We start from the raw sequence: 14,852 nt of genomic DNA, 5'->3' as shown, positions 1-14,852 counted from the left end.
CCCCCCCGCCCAGTAGGGCCAGCAATTCCCAAATGACCCCGTGTTGGGGAGTGGGGGGGGTCCCAGTACGTCCCAGTGCGTCCCAGTGCGGGGCAGGATCCATCCCCGCTGTGAGCAGCACTGGGATGGCCGTGACGTCCCCGGGGGGGGGTGAGCCTGAGCCACCCCCTGCCCCAAAACTCTGGGTTTGGGGTCGGTCGGGGGGTGGGGGGGCACCACAGAAACCCCCCTGGGGTGGGAGCGGCCCCGCCAGAAGCGGCTGCAATCTGTCGTCCTCCCTCGGTTTAACTGAAAAAAAAAATGAAAAAAAAATAGAAAAAAGGAAAATAATTAAAAAAAAAATTAAAATAAAAACCTGTTTGGAGCTAAGTTGTGCCGCGGGCGCTGCGGGGTGGGCAGGGGGGAGCAGCCGTTTCCCGCCCCCCCCCCCCCAAAAAAAAAAAATGGGTGCGGGGAGGCGCCGGGGGCCGAGCCCGGAGGGTACGCACCCAACGCACCCAACGCACCCAACGCACCCACACCACGCCCCGTGCACCCAACGCGCCCACACCCCGCTCGCCGCACCCAGCACCGCCCGGTCTCGCTGCGGGACGGCGGCCTCGGCCTCGGGGACCCCCCCGCCGTGCGGGCGCGCAGCCCCCATGAAGCGCGTCTTCTCCTGCTCCAGCTCGCCCGTGGCGGTGAGTCGCGGGGACCGGGGGTGTCCTGGGGTTGGGGACCCCCCCTCCCCCCCCGGGTGCCCAGCAGGACGTAGGGGGGCTGGGGACCCCGCTGCTGGGGTGCCTTGGGAGCGCTGGGGGTGCTCCTGTGGGGCACGGGCGGGGGGTTGCGGGGGTCCCCTGCCACCAGACAGCCCCCCGGTGCATGGAGGGGTCACCCCAGCGCGGGTCCCCGTTGCACCCTAATGCTTGGCCCCAAACCTGGTCCCGATGGCAACAGTCTGGGGGCTGGATCCTAATGCTCGCCACCAAACTGGTCCCAGTGCCGGTCCCGGTGCTGGTCCCGGTGCCCACCCACAGCGGTCGCAGCGCCTGGCACGGCGGCACCCCGACAAACCGGGCGTGCAGGCGCAGGCAGGGACACGCTCAGGCGCCACCGCCCGGCTCCCCGGGTGCCACCGGTCCCGGCGTGGGGTCCCCGTGTCCCCATGTCCCCGTCCTTTTGGGGGGGGGGGGGGGTGCAGGGAGGCTGCTGCGGAACGAGAAGGGAAACTGAGGCAGGGCCCCGCGCCCCCCCCCAAGCGCTGCGGGCAGAGGCACGCCCCGAAATATGGGTCAGCCTCAAGGTGTTGCGCAAAGGGACGGGGACATGGGGGCACCCCAAAACCAGGGCCAGGCTGAACCGAGCCTTTGGGGTCAGAGCACAGCGGGTGCTCGGAGGGGGGGGGTCCCATCCCCACAGCACCCCCCCCCGCCCCGAGCTGCCCGCCCCCCACCCAGGCTCAGCGCTGGAGCAAGCGGGACCAGAAGCTGCTGGAGGCGGTGGAGAGGGGCGACGTGGGCAGGGTGGGCGCCCTCGCCTCCCGCAGAGCCGCCCGGCCCGCCAAGCTCAACGCCACGGGGCAATCTGCGTACGTACGGCCCCCCCGCACGCCTCGGGGACACGGGGGGGGGGGCCGGGGGGGTCAGGGCACTGCTGCTGGGACCCCTGGGTGGCAGCCGCCCCTCACCCCCTTGCAGCCTTCACCTGGCCGCCGCCAAGGGGCTGACCGAGTGCCTGACGCTGCTGCTGGCCCACGGGGCCCCTGCCGACGCGCAGAATGATGACGGTGAGCGGGGGGCACCGCGGGGACCCCCCCCCCTTGTGCCCCAGTTTGGGGGGATGTGGCCAGATCTGCGCTGAGGCCGTGTCCAGTACCCGGCCCCGGTGTCCCCTTGGGGTGTCCGGGAGCGCACGTCTTGCAGGGCCAGGGTGTGGGGTCCTCGGGGTCCCAGGGGTGCGGGGTCCCCGTGTTTGCAGCTGGGGGGGGGGGGGCTCTCCAGTGGCCACGTCCTCGGTGTCCCCCCCTCGGTGTCCCCGCGGCCCCCGGTGCCAGCTGCTCTTGCAGGCAGCACCGCGCTGCACCTGGCCACCATCGCCTGCCAGCCCCAGTGCGTCAAGGTCCTGCTGCAGGTATCGGCCCCGTGGGGACGGGGATGGGGACAGGGATAGGGACACGATGGGGACATGATGGGGACACAATGGGGACACGATGGGGACAGGGATGGGGACACAATGGGGACAGGGATGGGTGGGGATGGAGACGGGACGGGGACAGGAGTGGGGATGAGGACAGGGATGGAGGTAGAGGGGGATGAGGGACAGGGACGGGGACAAGGGAAGGGGTGAGGAAAGGGATGGGGACAGGAACGGGGCTGGAGAGGGAGGTGGGGATGGGGATGGGAATAAACACGAGACTGAGACTGGGATGAGGATGAGGATGGGGACAGGGACAGGGATGGGAGCAAGGACAGGGACGGAGATGAGAACTGGGATAAGGATGGGGACAAGGATGGGGACGGGACAGAAACGGGGCTGATGATGGGGACGAGAAGAAGGATGTGGACGGGGATGAGGATGGGGACAGGGACGGGGGCACAGGGCAGGACCCCCAGGCCCCTTCCCGTGCCCCCATCCCCCACAGTACGGCGCCGACACGCGCCACATGGACGGGCAGCACCGCACCCCCCTGCACTGGGCCGGTGAGTGCCGGGGGGCCCTGGGCTGGGACGGGCGGGGGGCTTCACCCCTCGGCCCCCCCGGGGGAGCCGGCCCCGTGCTGACACTGCCCCCCTGCAGCCTCCTCGGGCTGCGCCTCCAGCGTGCTGCTGCTCTGCGCCCACGGGGCCCCGCTGGACGTCGCCGATGCCGTGAGCGGGGACTGGGGGGGTGGCAGGGACCTGGGGGGGATGACGGGGACCTGGGGGTGGCCGGGGCTGACGGCGGCTCTGTGCCCCCCCAGCACGGCCAGACGCCCCTGATGCTGGCGGCGCGGGGGAACCACGCCGTCGTCTGCGCCCAGCTCCTGCAGAGCGGCGCCAACCCCGACCTCACCGACGGGGACAAGAAGTGAGCGGCCCTGGGGACAGGGGGAGGGCTCGTGGGGTGTGGGGGGGGGGATCTGGGGGCTCTACTCACCCGCCCGTGCGTGGGGACTGTGCTGCTTCCTGGGGCACCATGGAAGCGCCCCGTGCGATGGCAGCCCCGACAGGGTCCTTGGTCTCCGAGGGGCACCGGTGCGGGGAGCAGTCCCTTGGGAGCGGGGTTACGGGGGGAATATGCTATATAGGGTTGGGGAGGGGGCTGTGCCACCGTGGCCCTGTGCCACCATGTCCCCGTGCCACCGTGCCTTTGTACCCCCGTGCCTTTGTGCCCCCGTGCCACCCCACTGTCCCTGTCCCCATCCCACAGGACAGCCCTGGTCCTGGCCCGCGAGCACGGTGGCATGGAGGCAGCTGCACAGCTCCTGCGCCACGGGGCCGAGGAGCGTGGGGGCCACGACGCCCGGCACGGCCGCAGCCACGCGCACCGAGGTGAGCCCCCCGCTGTGCCCCCGCGGCCTCCCTCGGTGGTTTTTATCAGAAAAAGGGGGAAAAAAGGTCTTTTTTTCTTCTCGTTCTGCCGGCAGAGAACGGATCTGGTGGCGCTGGGGACCCCGAGCTGCAGGTAGGGGGCTCGGGGTGGGGGGCAGCACCCCGGTCCCTGGGGAACCACGGTGCGGCTGGGGGCTGCACCCTGCTGCCTCGGCCCGCAGGTCCCCCCGGGCTGTGGCAGCAGCAGCGAGGAGGAGGAGGAGGAGAAAAAGGAGGAAGAGGAGGAAAATGAGCAGCAGGGTGAGCGTCGCACCCGGCGGGTGACGGTGCCGCGGCAGGAGCGCACCCAGCGCGCCCCTGCCCCCAGCATCCACCAGCGGGTGCAGGACCCGGCGTGGCCCCCACCCGGCACCAGCAGCACGGCCGAGGATGAGGATGATGAGGAAGGCCCCTGCCTCGCCCCGCCGGCCAAGCACGTGCAGGAGCTGGCGAGGAGGAAGGCTGAGGAAGAGGCCGAGCCCGCGGGTGCTGTGCGCAGCAGCCTGACGGCGCCGGGGCTGGAGCAGGCGCTGAGCCAAGCCGACGGGACCCACGGCAGGGGGCTGGGGGGGACCCGCGCCCCCCAGGAGGGAGCGGGACGGGGCGCAGAGGCGGAGGGCAGGAGGCCAGGCTTGGAGCAGGAGGTGCAGGAGCTGAAGGAGCGCAACGGGAGCCTCCTGGGCGAGCTGGCCCGGCTGGGCCGCGAGCGGGAGAGGCTGCGGGAGGAGCTGCGGGCGCTGCGGGAGCGGGACCCCGGTGCGGGGCTGGTGGTGGAAGCGGGGACCCGGGTGGCCGCCATGGCCCGGGCACTGGAGGCCAAGCGGGAGGAGGCAACGAGGCTGCGGCGGAGGCTGGCGGGGCAGCGGCAGGAGCTGGAGGCGCTGCGGGACCGCCTGGGCCAGGGGGTGCAGGATGAGGCCGGCGGCCCCCGCACTGATGCCTGCGTCCTGCGGGAGCTGCAGCGGCGGCTGGAGGCGCTGCTGAGGTCCCAGCACGAGGCCCTGCAGCTCGTGGCGGAGATGGAGGCCGAGGAGGCCGCGGGGAGAGGAGGCCGCCCCAGCGAGGATGGGGATGTCAGAGAGGGGCCGCGGGGCGAGGGGACGGGGGGGCTCAGCACCGCGCCAGGCACCCGGCCAGGGGAACCGGAGGCTGCTGGGGGGGCGCGGGTGCTGCAGGAGAGGCTGGAGGAGGCCAGGGCTGAGGCCAGGCGCTGGGAGGCCGCCGCCGCCACCGAGCGCAGGGCCAAGGAGGAGGCGGAAGCCAGGGAGGCCGAGCGGGAGCAGGAGGCGCAGGAGCTGCGGGAGAAGGTGCAGGGGCTGGAGAGGACCCTGGGGAGGCTCAGCGCCAGGGTGGGCGAGCTCAGCGCCGCCCTCCGGGACAGGGAGGCCAAGGTGAGGCTGGGCTGCTGCCCCCTTCCCGTCACCGTCCCTTCCCCATCGCTGTCTGTCCCCTCCCCGTCCCTGCGCCCATCGCTGCCGCTGTCCCCGTCACTGGCCCTGTCCCACTGCCAGCCCTTTCCCATCACCGCCCCAATCCCATCGCTGGCCCCTTCCCGTCACTGTCCCCATCACCATCCCCCTCCCATCACTGTCCCCATCACTGTCCCATCCCCATCACCATCCTGTTCCCATCCGGTCCCGGTCCCCATCCCTTTGCTGTCCCCATCCCTTTGCTGTCCCCATCAGTGTCCCATTCCCATCCCATCCTTGCCCCTATCACTATCCCATTCCCATCCCATCCCATTCCCATCCCTGTCCCCATCACCATCCCATTACTGTCCCATTCCCATCCCCATCGCCATCCCATCCCCGTCCCCATCCCCATCCTGCCCCCATCCCCACCCTATTCCCCCTCTCCCCCTTCCCACCCCACCCTCCCTTGGGGCTGGGACCCCTGGGGGGGGCCGAGCCACCCCCGGCACAGGGCATCACAGAGCTGTGTCCCCGTGGCCGTGTCCCCGTGGCCGTGTCCCAGACCAAGCAGCTGCTGGCGGAGGCGGAGGCGCTGGCGGCGGCGGTGCTGGCGGCGCGCAGCGACAGCGCCCGGCTGCGGCTGCAGCTCCAGGTGGGGCCGGGTCCCCGCGTGTCCCCCCCCGCCCCCCTGACCCCACGGGGACCCCCCCCAGCCCATCCCCATGCCCACCTCGTCCCCGTGCACCCAGGTGCAGCAGAAAGCCCATCGGGACGTGGTGGCCGTGTACCGGAGCCACCTGCTCAGCGCCGCTCAGGTAGGAGCCCGCGCTCCTGTTTCGGGTGGAATTCCTGCGGAATTGGGTCAGGCAAAAAAGTTTGTGTTTTTTTTTTTTTTGGGGGGGGCGCCCCCGCTACCCCCTTGCTGCTGCTCCCGCAGGGCTTCATGGACGAGGCGGTGCACGGGCGGCTGCTGCGCATCCTGCGGATGGAGGAGCGAGGGCAGGATCCGGCCCGGCATTAAAGCAGAGCTGGCAGCCCCACAGCGCCTCGTCCTTGGGGTCGGGGGCATGGGGAGGGGATGGGGGTCTATGGGGGGGGGGGAAGACCCTGTGGGGTCTGACACCGGTGGAGGGCTCAGGGTGGCCAATTACGGCCCCGCAGAGGCCGGTCCCACAAAGTCCTGGCCCCACAGAAGCCAAGTCCACAGCGTCCCGGCCCCACAGCAGCCTGGCCCCACAGCATCCCATTCCCCGCAGAGTCCCGGTCCCCATAGAAGCCTGGCCCCACAGAGGCCCAGTCCCCAGCGTCCTGACCCCATAGAAACCTGGCCCTACAGTGTCGCAGCCCTACAGGAGCCCGGTCACGCAGGAATCCAGCTCCATAGAAGCCTGGCCCCGCAGACAACGACCCCACAGCATCCCGACCCCAGAGACTGACTCCACAGCGTCCCAACCCCACAGACAACTGGCACCACAGAGTCCCAGTCCCTACAGAGTCCCGGTCCCACAGAGGGCCGGTCCTCATAGAAACCTGGTTCCCATAGAAGCCGGCCCCACAGAAACCCACCCCATAAAACCCCTCCCCATAGAAGCTCACCCCATAGAAACCCGGCCCCACAGAAGCCCACCCCATAGAACCCCTCCCCATAGAAGCTCGCCCCTTAGAAGCCCACCCCATAGAAACCCAGCCCCACAGAAGCCCACCCTATACAAGCCCCCCCCATAGAAGCCCCCCCCCCCATAGAAGCCCACCCCACAGAAACCCAACCCCATAGAAACCCGACCCCACAGAAGCCCCCCCCCCCCGCAACCCGGCCCCATAGAAGCCCACCCCATAGAACCCCTCCCTATAGAAGCCCGGCCCCCCAGCGCCCCCCAGCCCCATAGAATCCCCCCCATTCTCCCCCCCCCCCCCCCCCCCCGTTGCGGCAGCGCCGGGCGCGGAGTTTCGCGACGCTCCCTGCCCGCGCCCCCCCCCTCTTTCCGCCCCCCCCCCCCCATCCCCGCCCCGCTGCGGCCGCGGCCGGGCGCGGAATTTGCCCCCGGTCCCTGGGCCCGGCCGCGGCTGCCATGTCCCAAGATGGCGGAGGCGGCGGAGCTGAAGGTGGGGGGGGGGGGGCGCGGGGGGCTGAGGGGACGTGTGGGGCCGGGGTCGGGGTCAGGCAGGGGGACGTGTGGGGCTGAGGGGGGTCCGTGGGGATGGGGACAGGCAGCGGGGGGACGTGTGGGGCTGGGGGGGGTGGGGGGGGCTGAGGGGACAGCGTCAGGCAGAGAGGGGACGTGTGGGGCTGGGGACAGGCAGCGGGGGGCTGTGGGGTTGTGGGGCTGAGGTGCTGGGGACAGGCAGCGAGGGGAGGTGTGGGGCTGTGGGGACGTGTGGGGCCGGGGCCAGGCAGCGGGGGGACGTGGGGTTGTGGGGGCTGAGAGGCTGGGGTCGGGCAGGGGGACGTGTGGGGCTGAGGGGGTCCGTGGGGCTGGGGACAGGCAGCGAGGGGAGGTGTGGGGCTGTGGGGACGTGTGGGGCCGGGGACAGGCAGCGGGGGGACGTGGGGTTGTGGGGGCTGAGAGGCTGGGGTCGGGCAGGGGGACGTGTGGGGCTGAGGGGGTCCGTGGGGCTGGGGACAGGCAGCGAGGGGTGGTGTGGGGCTGTGGGGCTAGGGTCAGGCAGTGGGGGGACGTGTGGGGCTGTGGGGCTGAGGAGAGGGGATCAGGCAGCGAGGGGATGTGTGGGGACGGGCACAGGCAGTGAGGGGTTGGGGGGCTGAAGGGACGGGGACGGGCAGTGGGGGGCTGTAGGGTTGTGGGGCTGAGGTGATAGGGTCGGGCAGTGGGGGGGTCGTGTGGGGCTGTGTGGGGTTGTGTGGGGCTGTGGGGCTAGGCTCAGGCAGTGAGGGGCTAGGGTCAGGCAGTGGGGGGACGTATGGGGCTGTAGGGACGCGTGGGGCTGAGGGAATGGGGTCAGGCAGCTGGGGGGGGGATGTGTGGGGCTGGGGCCAGGCAGTGAGGGGCCGAGGGGTCTGTGGGGCTGGGGTTGGGCAGTGGGGGGCTCTGGCAGGGTCTGTGGGGCAGCTGGGGGGGTTTGTGGGGCTGGCAGCGAGGGGATGGTCGTCGAGTGTAGGGTACGGAGGGGGATCTGTGGGGCTGGGGGACTCCGAGGAGACGTGTGGGGCCGCGGGGAGGTGTGGGGGGGAGCGAGACAGCGCCGGCAGGCAGCCAGAGGCAGGTGTGGGGCAGCTTAGGGGGCTTTATAGGGGTGTGGGGGTGAAGAAGGTGGGCGCAGGACCCCCGGGGAGGTGGGGACGGGGCTGGGGTCCCGTCCTGGAGCAGCAGCGGGAGCCTCGCAGCCCCTCCGCGGAGCGCCCCGGGGGACTCGGGCACGCGGCAGCGGAGAGGAGCGAGGCGGTGGCAGTGCGGAGCCCCCCCCCCCCCCCCCCCCCGGCCCCATTGCGGGGGGAATTTCTGTGGGGCAGCGCCGTGGGGCGAGCAGGAGGAGCGGCGTGGCGATGCCACAGGCACGGCGCGGGACCCCCCCAGCGCCAGCGGCCGGCCGGGTTCCAGCCCCCGCCACTCTCTTTTTCTCGTTTTTAGGAGTCAGAGCGTGTAACCGCCCTTGCCCACCCGGCTGCGGAATAGGAAATTGCCCCCGGTAACTAATTCCAAAGCTGATTTTTTTTTTTTTTTTTTTTTTTTTTTGGTCCTCGCTGGCGTTTGAGACGTTTTCCCGCAGGCCGTGCTGTAGGTCCGAGCTGGTCCCTGCGCCGGGACCACCGGGGCGCTGGGGCACCGGCACCTTTCTGGCAGCAGGAGCGTGGTTCCCCGGAGCAGTGCCTGCCTCTGACCTTTCCAGCAGCGCCCTGCCCAAATTTTGGTGCTGTTTCATGGCACGGTTTTCCTCCTTCCCCTAAAACCGTGCGTGGCTTCTCTGGGTCGACGGTAGGCTCCCTGCCAGGCGGCGCGGCATTAGTGACACCGGCAAGGGGTCCGAGCTCCAGCCCCGGTGCTCTGCGGTTTGGGGATGGGGCTGGCAGGCTGGGGGCAGCCCCCCTGCCTATCCATGCCCACACAGGGCGGGCCAGGCACTGGTTTTGCTATTCCCGGGCGTTTCTGGGGCTCCCGCTCCACATCTCGGCTCCTCAGCCACCTCCCCGAGCCCCCCTCTGCCCTCCCAGCCCAGCGCTGCTTTGAGCCGTTCCCCATCTGGGTCTCGTTGTGCAAGCGAGCCGAGCCAGCCGAAAATGAGCTCATTGCTCCTTATAAAGCCCGCGCTTGGCCCGGACCCCTTCCTTTCTTCGGAGGCCAAAACGCTGGCGACTGCCCTGCGAGGAGAGGAGCCGGCGGCGGCCGCGGGCTCAGCCCGTGCCGGATGCGGCCCCGGGAGCACAGGGGGTGCTTTCCCCCCTGCTCTGCCCTCGGAGCAGCGATCCCGGCGGGTGCAGAGAAGAGCCCGGGGTGGAGGTGATGGGGGCATTTTGTGCCAGCACCGGGGGCGTTTTGTGTTAGCGTCAAGCCTCTGAGCACCGCCGGTGTCCTGCTGCGGCTCCCTGGCGGTGACGGGCCGGTCCCGCGGGACCTCGACGTCCCTCTTCCTCGGCTGCTCCGCTTCGGGGGCACACGGCGCGTCCTGCAGCTGTGGGGTGCCTCCAGCAGCCCCAAACCCTTCTTTTTTTCCCCCACTGTCGGTCAGTGGGTGCCGTGACCTCCCCATGCAGCTGCCCTGAAGCCTTCCTGGCGGGCCGGCAGCAATTAGTGCCGTAACGACCCCGCGCTGTAACGACCTCGAGTCTGGGAGCTGTGCACCCTCTGCGACCACAAGTCCCCGTGGAACTCATGGGGGGACCTCGGTGCTCTTTGGGCTCTGCTCCGGTCGGTTTCCGAATCGGCCCCGCTGCGTGCCAGCGGGGGCGGCCCTCGGTCCCTGTCCCACGCGTCTCGTATCGGGGCTGAGGCAACCGGTACGGCTCCGGGTGCCCCCGGGGTCCCTTTGCACCGCGGGGAGTTGCCGGAGCCCCGCGGGCAGCAGGAGCCGAGCCCCGGTGGGCATCGGTGGGGCCCAGGCACGCATCCTGCCAACGTGGTGGGTGCTGGCAGCGTGGTCCCAGTGGGCTCAGCCTCCCTCCACCAGCCCGTGGTGGCCTTTGAGGCTGTGCCGGTGCCGGAGGGCGACAAAACCTCGAGCTCTGAGCGCAAGAGTTTGAGGGGAGGCCACCCAACTGACCTTGGGGGACAGGGACGCGGCGCTTGGAGCTCCAAGCCCGGAGCAAAGCGCCCCAAAATCCCCCGAATACTTCCACCTCCGCTGCCTCCCGGCTGGTCCGGCCGCGGCCCGGGGCCGGCGCGGCGGTGACGGCGCCCGTTTGCGTCTCTTGCAGCACATGGTTCTGAGCTTTAGGGTGTCGGAGCTCCAAGTGCTCCTGGGCTTCGCCGGGAGGAACAAGAGCGGGAGGAAGCACGAGCTGCTGGCCAAGGCGCTGCAGCTGCTCCGCTCCGGCTGCAGCCCGGCCGTGCAGATGAAGATCAAGGAGCTGTACCGCCGCAGGTTCCCCAGGAAAGCCCTGGCCCCCTCCGACCTCCCCGTGCTCCACGTCCCCCCGGGGCAGCTCCCCGCGGCCGCCGCGCTGCCTCCGAGCGCCGCCTGCCCCCTGCCCTACGAGCGCGGCGCGGCGCCGCTGCCGGCGGCCCTGCTGCCCCCGCTGCCCGCGCTGGGACCCAAGCGCGAGGCGGATGCCCCGCACCTGGCGCCGCCGGCCCACCCGGTGCACCCCGACGTGACCATGAGGAGGCTGCCCTTCTACGACGTCTACGACGAGCTGATAAAGCCCACCACGCTCGGTACGTGCCGGCGGCGGCCCCCCGGGGTGGAGAGGTTGGTGACACGGCCAGGGGAGGTTTGGGAGCGTCCCTGCCCCCCCCCCCCAAGCCCATTCGCGGTGGTGGCAGCGGTGCAGGGCGGCTCCAAGTGGGTTTGTGCCCTCCTGATGCCCCCGGGGGGGGGGTTTGGTCGGAGTTAGGGCAGGGTGCTGGGTCTGAACGGGCAGAACTCGGTCGATATTGGCCCAAAAAGACGAGGCGTGCTGTCCCCGGGGGGGGTTCTGGCAGAGGCACGTGGGCTCCGCGAGGTTTGTGGTGCCCGTGGCGCTGAGCGCCTTCGTTTCCCCCCCCCCCCAGCATCCACGAGCAGCCAGCGCTTCGAGGAGGCGCACTTCACCTTCGCGCTCACCCCGCAGCAGGTCCAGCAGATCCTCTCCTCACGGTGAGGAGTGTGGGGAACCGGGGGGGGTCCCGGGGCGGGGGGGAAGCAGGTCCTGCGTCCTGCCCACCCCTCGGCTCCGGCACCGGGGGGCCGGGGCGGGTGCTGGGCTGGTGGGAGGCACGGTGCTGGCTCTGACGGCCCGTGGAGAGGGATTAATGGGAAAATGGGGTGAAAAAATGGTCCGGGGGGTAAAAAAAAAAAAAAAAAAAAAAAAAAGGTCCTGGGGTCACCGCCTGGCACCGGTGAGGTGTTGGGGTGCTGGGGCTGTGGCCACCGCCGGCGGGCTGAGCGCCTTCCTTCTCGCAGAGACCTCCTGCCGGGTGCCAAGTGTGATTACACCGTCCAGGTGCAATTAAGGTAAGGCCCTAATTAAGCCCGCGTCCTCCTGATGAGTGCCCCCCCCCCCCCCCCCAGCCCGCTCCCCGAGCTGGTGCTCGCTTGTGCAGCGCTGCGGGGGCCTGGGGCGCTCGGCACGGCGCGGCGGTCACCCTGGGCACCAAACCTGGGGAGCCCCAAACCCGGGGGTGCTGAGCCCCAAACCGGGGGGTGCTGAGCCCCACGAGGCCAAGGGCGCCTGTCCTCGTCCCTCCCGCTGCCCCGTGCCCCTGCACGTGCTCATTTTTGAATAATTTCGGTGCAGCAGGGCTGGGTCTCGCTCCGAGCTTTGCGCCTTCGTGCGCAGCGCCCTCCGCTCCCCGCTCCTGTTTCTGACCCGTTGCAAAAGGCAGAGCAAGAGGCCAAAAAAAAAGCTTAAAACGTGAACGTTTTTCACTGTCCAACCCAGTCGCTGCTCTTAAAGATGCGAGGAGAGCAAGCAGGGAAATAAAAAAGGGAAAAGTGGAAAAAATGAGTGGGGCTGGGGAGGCTCGCGCCTGATGCTCACCCCCTGGCAGAGCTCCCCCTTCCCCAAACGCCTTCCCCTCCCCAAAACGCCTCCCCTCCCCGAAATGCCACCCCAAAATGCCTCCCCAAAACACGTCCCCCCTCCCCGGGATGCCTCCCCCTTCCCCAAAATTCCCCTCTCTTTCTCCCCCCTGCCCCGCAGGTTCTGCCTGTGCGAGACCAGCTGTCCCCAGGAGGATTACTTCCCTCCCAATTTGTTCGTCAAGGTCAACGGCAAGCTCTGCCCCCTGCCCGTGAGTAAATCTTGGATCCCGTGGGCTGAACCCTGCCCATTCCTCACCGTGATGCCCGGGGGGGGGGTCAGAGGCTGTCGGGGCACGAGGCCGGGGTCGCGGCGGCGCTCAGGGACCCAAGCTTGGGGGACCCGGGGAGGATTTGGGGTTTAGAGGCTCCGGGATGCGTTGTGAAGCATCCAGGGGTGTGCCGTGCCATGGGGACACGGGGCTGGGGGTTCTCCTACGGGGCCTGACCCCCCCCAGGGGGGGATTTCCTTCGCTATAGGAAACCTTTCCTTCCCGGCAGGGCTACCTCCCGCCCACGAAGAACGGGGCCGAGCCGAAGCGCCCGAGCCGCCCCGTCAACATCACGCCCCTGGCGCGGCTCTCGGCCACCGTCCCCAACACGATCGTCGTCAACTGGTCCGCGGAGTTCGGCCGGGTGGGTGAGCAGCGCCTGGGGAGGGCGATGAAATGAACCCAGATAAAATTAAATAACGACAAACCCCCCCCCCCTCCCCCCAGGCAGCAGCAGCAGCGCTGCCTCTGCGCCGCACGCCGCGGACGTTCCCCGCGGGGTGCTGGCGCCGGGGGGGGGGGGGACGTGGGGCTGTATTTAGGGGCACGGCCCCCGGGGCTGAGCCGCAGCGCCTCTCCCGCAGCACTACTCGCTGTCGGTGTACCTGGTGAAGCAGCTGACGTCGGTGACCCTGCTGCAGAAGCTGCGCGCAAAGGGCATCCGCAACCCCGACCACTCGCGAGCCCTGAGTAAGTGCCTGGGGGGGCCGTGGGGCAGGTGGGGGTCCCGGTGCCCGTGGGGCAGAGCACGCAGGGGCTCCTGGTGCCCGTGGGGCAGAGCACGTGGGGGTTGCCAGTGCCCACGGGGCAGGGCAGATCAGTGCGAGCACGCAGGGGCTCCCAGTGCCCGTCCCTTCCCAGCCCACCTGCCCCTTAAGCCCCCTTTTCCCGAGCGTGGAGGCTGCGAGGACCACGGATTTCCTTCATCCTCGAGCAAGGCTCTGAGCCCAGCTGCCCCTCGGAGCGCCGCCCGGCCCCGGTTTTCTTTCGGACACGTTTGCCCCTGTGAGGGCCGTGGGAGCGGTGCCGGGGTGCGCACAGCCGCTCTGGGCACCGTTTGCTCCATCCAAACCTTTCCTCCTGCGCTGCCCCTCTGCAGGCAGCCTGCAAAATCCTGCCTGTAAGGGCAGGGGCTGGCAGAATCCGTGGGGCAGGGGCTGTCTCCGTGCCGCGGCCGTTAACGGCTGTTAACCCTGCAGTTTGGGTAACGAGGGTCACGGCGCGAGTTAAAATCATGTCTGTGCATACGTGTGTGGGTAAAAGAAGGCAGGCGCTGACAGCAGAGCTCTTTTTTTCCCCTCTCCTTTCAGTCAAGGAAAAGCTGACGGCCGACCCCGACAGCGAGATAGCCACGACCAGCTTGCGCGTCTCCCTCATGTGCCCGGTACGTCCCGGCGTCCCCCCCCCTCTATGAGACCACGGTTCGTGCTGCTGCGGCCCCCCCCACCAGTGGTAAAGGAAGCCCCGAGCCCCCCGTGGCAGCAGAACCGTCCCTCCGTACCCTAAAATTGCCAGAATCAGCCCAAACTGCCGGGCTAACCACGCCGCCCGCTGCCCGACCCTTGTCGTTCACCTTGCCCCCTACATTTGTTGGAGAGGGGAGCGAGCCCGGGGGGGAAAATGGCCAAACCCCCCCAGGAAAGCTCCGTTTCCCTTGCATGTTCACCCTCCCCTGATGTTTAACTGAACCTCTCGGTGGCCGTGCTGGTGGCAGGAGGGGAGCAGGACCCTTGGGGCCGTGAGGAGGGGGTCGCACGCGGCCGAGCTCACTCATTTCCCTTCCTGCCCCCCAGCTGGGCAAGATGAGGCTGGTGGTGCCCTGCCGAGCCACCACCTGCACCCACCTGCAGTGCTTCGACGCGGCGCTGTACCTCCAGATGAACGAGAAGAAGCCCACCTGGACCTGCCCCGTGTGCGACAAGAAGGCCCCATACGACAACCTGATCATCGACGGGTGAGCCGGGCGCGCCGGGGTGGGGGGGGTCACAGCTCCTGCTCCAGCTGGTCCCCCGCTGCTCACGTACGTGGGCTGCAGCCCCGAGTGACCGAAAACCTGATTTCCACCCCCTGAACTGCTCTCGTGCCAATCTGGAGAGGTTTCCCCGAAGAACAAGGAGCCTTTGTCCGAATCTCGGCCTCCTTGCCGCGGTCCCTGCAGGGGCAGTGTCGGGGGGAGCTGCTCGGGCAGGGCCCTGCCGTGTGCCGGGAGCCACGGGCTGGGTTTCGGAGCAGTATTTATTTGTCTTAACTCTTTGACCACCAGCTCAGGGTCGTCCCAGCCCCGTGTGTCCCCGTTTTTACGCCTGGGTCCTGGTGGCGTCTGCCCTCCCCAGCTCACCCTCTCCCCCCCACAGGTTGTTCATGGAAATCCTGAACTCCTGCACAGACTGCGACGAGATCCAGTTCATGGAGGACGGCTCCTGGTGCCCCATGAGGCCCAGGAA

General features: G+C 69.4%; 1 protein-coding gene across 1 annotated transcript; it reads left to right on the top strand.

The window, feature by feature from the left end:
* The first annotated feature begins 7,024 nt into the window (after positions 1-7,024).
* PIAS3 (protein inhibitor of activated STAT 3) lies at positions 7,025-14,366 on the top strand. The gene is made up of 9 exons (XM_035571670.2): positions 7,025-7,066; positions 10,332-10,791; positions 11,128-11,212; positions 11,519-11,569; positions 12,258-12,348; positions 12,638-12,772; positions 12,993-13,098; positions 13,719-13,792; positions 14,202-14,366. The coding sequence occupies exons 1-9, from the start codon at positions 7,043-7,045 to the stop codon at positions 14,364-14,366; spliced, it is 1,191 nt and encodes a 396-aa protein (XP_035427563.2). The 5' UTR covers positions 7,025-7,042.
* The last annotated feature ends 486 nt before the right edge of the window (positions 14,367-14,852 follow it).

Source organism: Cygnus atratus, chromosome 28, assembly GCF_013377495.2.
Source record: "Cygnus atratus isolate AKBS03 ecotype Queensland, Australia chromosome 28, CAtr_DNAZoo_HiC_assembly, whole genome shotgun sequence".
In the NCBI taxonomy this organism is placed as follows: domain Eukaryota; kingdom Metazoa; phylum Chordata; class Aves; order Anseriformes; family Anatidae; genus Cygnus; species Cygnus atratus.
The sequence above is the reverse complement of the archived record's forward strand: the minus strand, read 5'-3'. Positions and strand labels throughout refer to the sequence as shown.